Source organism: Ovis aries, chromosome 1 (genome assembly GCF_016772045.2).
Source record: "Ovis aries strain OAR_USU_Benz2616 breed Rambouillet chromosome 1, ARS-UI_Ramb_v3.0, whole genome shotgun sequence".
Taxonomy (NCBI): domain Eukaryota; kingdom Metazoa; phylum Chordata; class Mammalia; order Artiodactyla; family Bovidae; genus Ovis; species Ovis aries.
Window position 1 is genome coordinate 247152766 of NC_056054.1, and position 9658 is coordinate 247162423.

The 9658-nt window shown below is 34.5% G+C and overlaps 1 protein-coding gene across 1 annotated transcript in view; it reads left to right on the forward strand.

Annotated features, from left to right (window-relative positions):
* The window catches only part of ATR (ATR serine/threonine kinase), a 112093-nt gene that overhangs the window by 79702 nt on the left and 22733 nt on the right, over positions 1-9658 (forward strand). Inside the window, exons 31-35 of the mRNA XM_012102124.5 lie at positions 3804-3895; positions 4117-4294; positions 5645-5824; positions 6261-6420; positions 8325-8504. Coding sequence (XP_011957514.2) covers positions 3804-3895; positions 4117-4294; positions 5645-5824; positions 6261-6420; positions 8325-8504 — 790 coding nt within the window. The remainder of the gene's footprint in view (positions 1-3803; positions 3896-4116; positions 4295-5644; positions 5825-6260; positions 6421-8324; positions 8505-9658) is intronic.

The following is a 9658-nucleotide window of genomic DNA, read 5'->3' on the forward strand; positions in this document are numbered from 1 at the left end:
TCCAAGGAGTAAGTGTCTTTTAATTTCATGGCTGCAATCACCATCTGCAGTGATTTTGGAGCCCCCCAAAAATAAAGTCAGCCACTGTTTCCATTGTTTCCCCATCTATTTCCCAGGAAGTGATGGTACCGGTTGCCATGATCTTAGTTTTCTGAATGTTGAGCTTTAAGCCAACTTTTTCACTCTCCTCCTTCACCTTTATCAAGAGGCTCTTTAGTTCTTCTTCACTTTCTGCCATAAGGGTGGTGTCATCTGCATATCAGAGGTTATTGATATTTCTCCTAGCAATCTTGATTCCAGCTTGTGCTTCATCCAGCCCAGCATTTCTCATGATGTACTCTGCATATAAGTTAAATAAGCAGGGTGACAATATACAGCCTTGATGTACTCCATTTCCTATTTGGAACTAGTCTTTTGTTCCATGTCTGGTTCTAACTGTTGCTTCCTGGCCTACATACAGGTTTCTCAAGAAGCAGGTCAGGTGGTCTGGTATTCACATCTCTTTCAGAATTTTCCATAGTTTATTGTGATCCACGCAGTCAAAGGCTTTGGCATAGCCAATAAAGCAGAAGTAGATATTTTTCTGGAACTCTCTTGCTTTTTTGATGATCCAGCAGATGTTGGCAATTTGATCTCTGGTTCCTCTGCCTTTTCTAAAACCAGCTTGAACATCTGGAAGTTCACGGTTCATGTATAGCTGAAGCCTGGCTTGGAGAATTTTGAGCATTATTTTACTAGCGTGTGAGATGAGTGCAACTGTGTGGTAGTTTGAACATTCTTTGGCATTGCCTTTCTTTGGGACTGGAATGAAAAGTGACCTTTTCCAGTCCTGTGGCCACTACTGAGTTTTCCAAATTTGCTGACATATTGACTGTAGCACTTTCACAGCATCATCTTTTAGAATTTGAAATAGCTCAACTGGAATTCCATCACCTCCACTAGCTTTGTTCATAGTGATGCTTTCTAAGGCCCACTTGACTTCACATTCCAGGATGTCTGGCTCTAGGTGAGTGTCCAGACAGTGAGATCTGGTCAAAAGGGATGGGGTCATCTTACTTTACCAAAGAGCACAGGCCACTGTCTTTAGTTAGTTCATGCAGTACTTCTAAATACAGGTTCTATATATTCAAAACTATGGTTTTAAAGACCACTGTTCTACAGTATCTGAGAGCAGAGAAACTCAGTCTTAGTTGTATGGTTTCAAAGAAGTGGAATTTATAAAATGATGGAAAAAAAAAAGCTTTACAGAAGCAGGGAAAGATTGGATAAATGTTTTAGACTTGTTTGTCCAGATTATTTGAGAGACCTGATGAATAAAAGGGTTGCAGGAATTTGGGAAAGTTTGTCATGGCTCAAGCCAATGTGTCTTACTTCCTTATGATGCACACTGCATGCTCTTCTTTTTGGATCTGGGGTACATAGAGCCTCCTGATCATTGATTGTAAAAAAGGCAAGCTTCAGTATTCAACAAAGGATACTATATCACTGGTGCAAGTGGTCACTGAGGGGATGTGTTTTTCTTGGAGTGAATACTTGTGTTTAAACAAATTATTTCTCCAAAATTATTGACTGTGCTTAAACTACACATTCTTTTATTTTTTTAAATTTTGTATTGGAGTTTAGCAGATTAACAATGTTATAGCAGATTAACAATTAACAGTGAAACAGTAGTTTCGGGTAGACAGCACAGCCATGCTTATTATACCTGTATCCATTCTCCCCAGACTCCCTTCCCATCCAGTCTTCCATATAACATTGAGCTGTGTTCCCTGTGTTGTACAGTTAAGTCCTTGGTTGGTTATCCATTTTAAATACAGCGGTACACAGTCATCTTTTTAATGCATTTATGGAAGTATCATCACAGCCTGATCCTCATGGTCATTTGGTACAGTGCTTCTTGGTACAGTGCTTGGTGTGACCCTCTGGTTTAAGGTCATGGCATCTAGTTCCATCACTTCATGGCAGATAAAAGGGGAAAAAGTAGAAGCGTTGACAGTTTTATTTTCTTGGGCTCCAGAATCATGCAGATGGTGACTGCACCCATGGAAATAAAAGATACTTGCTTCTGGGAATTAAAGCTTTGACAAACCTAGACAGCATATTAAAAAGCAGAGACATCACTTTTGCTGACAGATGTCCATATAGTCAAAGCTATTCCAGTAATCATGTATGAATGTGAGAGTTGAACCATAAAGAAGACTGAGTGCTAAAGAATTGATGCTTTCAGATTGTCGTGTTGGAGAAGACACTTGAAAGTCCCTTGCACTGCAAGGAGATCAAACCTGTCAATCCTAAAGGAAATCAGTCCTGAATATTCATTGGAAGGACTGATGCTGAAGCTGAAATTCCAATACTTTGGCCACCCAATGCGAGGAGCTGACTTACTGGAAAAGACCCTGATTCTGAGAAGGATTGAAGGCAGGAGGAGAAGGGGATGACAGAGGATGAGATAGTTGGATGGCATCACCAACTCAATGTACTTGAGTTTGAGCAAACTCTGGGAGATGATGAAGGACAGAGGAGCCTAGTGTGCTACAGTCCATGGGGTTGCAAAGAGTTGAACATGGCTTAGTGACTGAACGAAAACAACAGTCCTCTCTGGAGAGCAACTCTTGCTAATTCTACTCAGATTTAGATCCTAAAATTTTTGATACTTCAGCATGTTGTAATAAACTTGTGAAGTTATTCAAGTTTGGATTTTTGAAAGTTATATTTCTGTTGTATTTCTTTTAGTTTTGTTCTAAATCATTTTTGGTGGTATTCAGAAATTAGAAAATATTCAGTATTTATGCTGATACTTTATTTTTTTAATAATTAATTGATTCATTTGTTACATTTTCTTTATGTATTTTTACTACAGAAAGAACAAAGAGGGCTTTTAAGGGCATTGATCCCAGCCTGTCTGAATCTGTTACCTTATTTATAATATGGGGATATGTGTACATTTTGGTACTATTAACTAATTAAATGGAAAAATGTACCTGGCCTAAGGTCTAACATATAGCAGGTATTCACATAATATGATTTAATAAAGAAGAAACATGGAGAAAGTGTAGTTTCTTTATCACTAGCCATGTTAGTATCACATAAGTAGGATGCTTAAAAAAAATAATAACCTATATCATACTGCTTTTACAAACCCCAGTTTTAAAGTAACTGAAAATAATTTAAGAATAGATAAGTATTTGAGGTAGCTAATTTTGTATCTTTTTTTATACTATTGACAAATAATTAGTAACTTGGTTATGCCCTTATTATTGAGTGTTCTGTGTTCCCTAATGCTCAGTCCACACCACCAGTTTCTATGTTTTTGTATTAAATTTAGTTCAAAATTTTATTAGAATTACTTACTTGTGATACATATATGTTCAGTTGGCTCTTTTTCCTCCCTGCTCTTAGTTAAAGTTAAACCTGCAGCTAATCTTACAACTGTTCTTTGTAATTATCCAGGCATTAATTCTGATTTAATATATGGCAAATTTGTCAAAAATGACATTTTTAAATGGCTCTATCAGAAGTAATTATTGAAAATAATTGAATTATTGAAATTATAATTCAATTTCAATTGTAATTATTGAAATTTTCAATTGTAATTGCTGTAAAATATAATTTCAATTGTAATTATTGAAAAAGATATTTTGGGGGACTGGAAAGATTAAAATTGGGATTGTTGTGGATAGAAATTAATTATTTTGTACTTAAGTACAAAATACAATAAATAGAGTATCTAAACAAATGAAAAGTCTGTAAATGCCACCTTAAATTTAAATAAATGTTTAATTGATATGGATTTCTTTTAATAGGTCTGAATGGACAGATGAATTAAACACATATAGGGTGGAAGCGGCTTGGAAATTGTCACAGTGGGATTTAGTAGAAAACTATTTGGCAGCAGGTACAATTACTTTTTTAAAAATAACCAGTTTTAATATGACATAAAGCTAAGCAACATTCATGATTAATTTGTCAGCTTTTCTTATGATTGTCTTGTTTAGTTCAAAGTGGAATGAAAGCATCTATTCCAGATTTCTGTTGACTATTTTACCAAATGAAATAAAGCTTGTTCTGGTACCAGCTATCATGGCATTCCTTGACTATCTATCAATTGTTTTTCAGATGGGAAATCTACAACATGGAGTGTCAGACTGGGACAGCTATTATTATCAGCTAAGAAAAGAGATACCACAGCTTTTTATGACACATTGAAACTAGTGAGAGCAGAGCAAATTGTGCCGCTTTCAGCTGCAAGCTTTGAAAGAGGCTCTTATCAACGTGGATATGAATATATTGTGAGGTATTTTGAGGTTTCCATTTTTATATTCCTGGTTTGTAGGTGTCATGACTAGTGATAGTATGTTTGGTGTCATGCATAGCTACACATAATGGCTCTTGCATTTTTTTAACTTCACAATCACCCTTCATCAAATTATAGTTTTTTTTTTAAATGTATATCCTTTTCATTAGAAAGGCAATTATGAGACTGCTAAAAAATTGTAAAAATATCTTACATTTATCCTAATATAGTGTCATAGTTTCTTTTCTTTGTACCTAAATAATTAGAAACCTACTCTGCCTGGCACATTGGTGTCAGTACTTTTGGTTCCTTTTCTTTTTCTCATTTAGAAATGCATTTGACATTTCCCACCTCAGATTTCCCCCCTCAAATGTAGGCATTACATTACTCACAAGGAATATTAACTTTTAGAGGTAAAGAAGGCAATGATGGAAAACATTATAGATCTGTTAATTTACCTGAAGAAAATGATAAAACATGTTATAACTGAACTGTAGGAAATTGAAAAATAAGCAGGCTTTTTTTTTTAGTTCATAAAAATGTATTAAATTTTATATCAGCCCCTTTGATAACAGCTTAATGAAACCAGAGATTGGATCACTGAGATTAATTTAGTTCTGTAGCTACTCGACTGCATGCTTGAACACTGTCATAGAAATGGGAAGAAGCTGGTATGAATGTATCACAGATGTTTCCATCAGCCTTAGCAAAAAGAACAATTAAAATTGTGTTCATTTCACAATTTTTTACTGGCATTTACCATACCAGGTCCTCTTACAATAGCAACAGTGATATATACAAATATTTATGTTGAGTTTTCCCAGGTAACTCATTGGTAAAAAATCCTCCTGCCAAGCAGGAGATGCAGGTTCAATCCCTGGGTCAGGAAGATTCCCTGGAGAAGAAAATGGCAACCCACTCCAGTATTCTTGCTTGGGAAATCCCATGGACAGAGGAGCCCAGTGGGCTACAGTCCATGGGGTCTCAAAGAGTCAAATACGACTTAGCAACTAAGCAACATTATCTTCTTTATACATTTGAATTTTATACATTCAAATGGCTTTCATACATTTTAATTTAGTTATATATACCCTTCTCCAGTTTAATTAGGGTACTCTGGTAATCACAGCATAGCACTAAATATTCAAATCAACATAAATTGGTGTGTATACTCAATTTGAAACATTATAAATGTTAGTGTTTATATATCAAGAATATATATCAGTTAAAGTTCTTCAAAAGAAAACTACACATTCCATATTCTTCATGGTTAAAGTACATTCTTTATGTGTCAGATTAATGTAACTAAATATATGACAACATATTAATATAGGCTCTGTCTGTCTTCAGATTGCACATGTTGTGTGAGTTGGAGCATAGCATCAAACCACTCCTTCACCAATCTCCAGCTGACAGTATTCAAGAAGATTCACTAAATTGGGTAGCACGACTGGAAATGACTCAGAATTCCTACAGAGCGAAAGAGCCCATTCTGGCTCTCCGGAGAGCTTTATTAAGCCTCAACAAAAGGTTTTCCACACTTTTTTAATGTCAGTTATTGTGTACTTAGTATTATATTTTCATATTATTTGAAGTATTTGTCTTTCCCAATTTGTCTCTGAATCTGTTTTTTTCTATTGTCAATTACCAAGACTGCACTATATAGTTAAAATGAACCTAGAACTTAAAAATTACTTTTATGTGCTATATATCATATTTTTTGAATATTAAAAACACTTGAGGAAGGTACAAGTATAAGTCAGTAGTAAAATCTTCATAGCCTTATAATCGATAACAATGGAGAGCTCTAAAAAAATTAAAATTAGTCTTTTAACAAATTAATCTTCTTGATTCCTTTGAAAAGATATACTGAGAGGGTTCCATATTGGGAAGAGATGGTACAATTAAATTATTAAAAATATACTTAAAAATGCTCTTTTTGCTCTGTTTTGTCACATTTCTTTAGACCAGATTACAGTGAAATGGTTGGAGAATGCTGGCTACAGAGTGCCAGAGTAGCTCGAAAGGCTGGTCACCACCAGACAGCCTATAATGCTCTCCTTAATGCTGGAGATTCACGACTCGCTGAACTATATGTAGAAAGAGCAAAGTGGCTCTGGTCCAAGGTAATGGCAAAGGAACATCATCATATATATATCTTCTGTTGTAGACTGGGTACTTCCTACAAAGTCCTGACAGAGATGATCCCTAATCTAAATTCAGAACCTTCCTTTTCTGTCACCTTTCTGCATCATTTATCTACCATCATTTGGAAGAAACTTCCTTCTGTACTGAAGTCCCAAATATTTTCCCATTCTAAGACTGAAAATGCAGTCCTTTCAGTTTTCGTCTTGTCTTTCATTTTTTTCTCGAAAGAAATGACCAATTTTTACTTTGATTTTACCTTCTATATGTTTACATGAGTGCATGTAGTAGGTACTTTAAAAATACTTAAGTGAGCATAACCCTGTCCTTACTTACATTCTTGGCAGATAATTAGTTTTGTGTAGACTTGCCAGTGTTGCTATGAAAATTTACTTTTAATCTAGCTTGTTAGGAAGAGCTTAGCTTCAGAACAAAAGTTCTCAGCAATCCTCAGATTAAAGCTATGGTTATAGGAAGGGGACTTTTTAAATATCTAAACTTGAAAAACATGCCCCAGATTTAAATGGCTCTTCCTTACATCTCTTCATGCTTGCCACCAGTCTAGAATTAATAGAGGCATAGCTTGTTCTGAAATTGACAGTTAGTAACTATAGTTTGTGCCATCTGTAAATGCCCCAAGTGTTACGGTGACAAGAAAGGACAGAGGAGGAAGCATTTCCTAGATGGGAACTGAAAATAATAATTCAGCCTGCATTAGTCAGTATTTGGTCATCTTCAGAGCTAGTGATGGTCCATGTGTATATTGTAGTACCTTAAACTCAATATGCTCAAAATACAATTCATTATGTAAAATTCAGTGTCTCTTTCCCCTCCTGTATTCCCAATTCTTCTAAGTAGAGCTCTAGCACATCTTCTTATCTATGACAGAAATCTGGCCCTTCCTCTCCCTCACTTTCTACATCTAATTGAAGACTAAATGTATCTTAAAAATATCATTTGAATCCTTTCTCTTACTTTATCTTTACTATTTTCCTTCATGCCCTTAGCATTTACAGCCTATGACAATATTAACAGATTTTTGTTTTTGTTTTTCTTGAGGTCTCACCTCTTCTTGGTGTTCATTGCTATAGTCTTTCCTCTTTCTAAAGTGCACACTGAATCGTACTGCTCCCCCATTAAAATCCTTCAAAGTATTCTTTGCAGCTTTAGGGTTAAGTCAGAACTCTAGAAAGTACATAGGCTCTTTCTCGTTGAGTCCAGACTTCCTCTTTGGCTTCATTTGTCACTATCTCACAAACCTTTTAGTCTTCAGCTAAAACCAGCCTCCTTGCCTTCTCCCAATTAAAATCATTATTCCTTCTACCAAGAAAGTCCTTCACGGGATTCTTTGCCAGGAAAATTACTGTTCACTCTTTAAGACCTAAATCAGATTTTCCTCATTTGATTATCCTGCCTGACCACAGCTCAACTCTGTTTTCTTATATTTTTAGGTAGATTTAGCAGACCCTTCTCTTTCTTCCATAATACCCATGTATATTCTTCTATTAATTGCAGTTGGTACATTGTGTTGTTGTTTTATAGTTTATTTCCTCACTTGACAATGAACATTTTTAAGCTGGAGATTTTGACATACTTATGGTTATCTCTAACCATCTACTTATATCTTTAGTGCCCTATTCTTTGATTGTTAAAAAAAAATAAACAATTGAATAAATGAATATAGGAGTTCTACATGAAATGAAACAATAATTTCTTTTTAGGATTTTACTTTCATAGAAGGAAAATGCAAGATGAACGTGAAATTACAAACAGATTTATACATACGATACCTAATGAACTGTAAATTCTAGCAATATTATTTACTTTTCAGAAAATGAAAATTTGTTCTTAAGTTAAAAATATTTTGTTGCCTTTTTTCTTTCAGGGTGATGTTCACCAGGCACTAATTGTTCTTCAAAAGGGTGTTGAGTTATGTTTTCCTGAAAATAAAACCCCACCTGAGGGTAAGAACATGTTAATCCATGGTCGAGCTACGCTACTAGTGGGCCGTTTTATGGAAGAAACAGCTAACTTTGAAAGCAATGCAGTTATGAAAAAATATAAGGTAAGTGTATGTATAATGCAATTTATAGAAAATAGAAAAGTTATTTTAAATTCCATATGGAAGAACATGAAGAAAAATAGCCAGGAAGCTTTTTTGACTTTTTAGTGAGTATGTAATGTAAGTATATAGTTGGAAGAATTATCACAAAATAAATATACTCATGAAAGCACCACTCATATCAAGAAGTAGAGTATTACCACTCCACAACTCACCCTTTCAGCCTCCTCCCCAAAGTTAACCATATCCTAGCCTTAAAATTTTTGAACACAATAAATACCTTCCTTACCAGAAAGTAAGCCTTATATAGATAGTGTTACAAAAGGGATAATTCGCAGTAACCCATGGGTCAAAAAAAAAAACTACAATAGAAATTTAAAAATTCTTTGAACTGAATGATAATAAAAATAAGACATAGCAAATCTTGGATTCAGCTAAAGTCATTCTTAAAGAGAATTTGAAATTTTATTTACATTGTTAGAAGAAAATAAAAGTTCAAAATTAATGAACTAAATCAATTTCAAGGAGTTAGAAAAGGAACAGAAAAAAAAATCTAAAAACTTAGAATATAAAAGATAAAGAGTAATAAAATAAGACAGATGGCTAGACTTGTGAGCTAAACTACCTGAGAAAAAGGAGTTGGACGAAAAGTTCTAGATTCTTTGACCAAATAGCAATATACATACATATAACTAAAACTCTATGTTAAGTCCAGATGGAAACAGCTGCTAAGGAAGGAACAATCATGAGGGAACTGTAAGAAAAACAATTTTCAGAAAGCAAGTAGGCCCACTGATAGAAATCAACAGTGTCAGTCTTTTGGGACACAGAGCAGGGTAGAAAATAATTAAGTGTGACAAGTATAGTTTGGAAGGGCAAACAACTGAGAATAACCAGCATGTATTTTAAAACTTATTATAAAAGTATAGTATTCCAAGTGATGTTGTGTTCACATAAGGTTAGACAACCAGTAGGACAGTAGAGAAAACTCAGAAATGTATTCTTGGTGATATTAGAGAATTGTGAGAAATACTCTTTTCAGTAAATGGTGTTGTGTCATTTGGATATCTTATGGGGGAGAAATCAAACTTTATGTCTTCTTTATAACATAAAAATAAACTTCAAGGAGATTGTAGATCTAAATGTGAAAGGCAAAA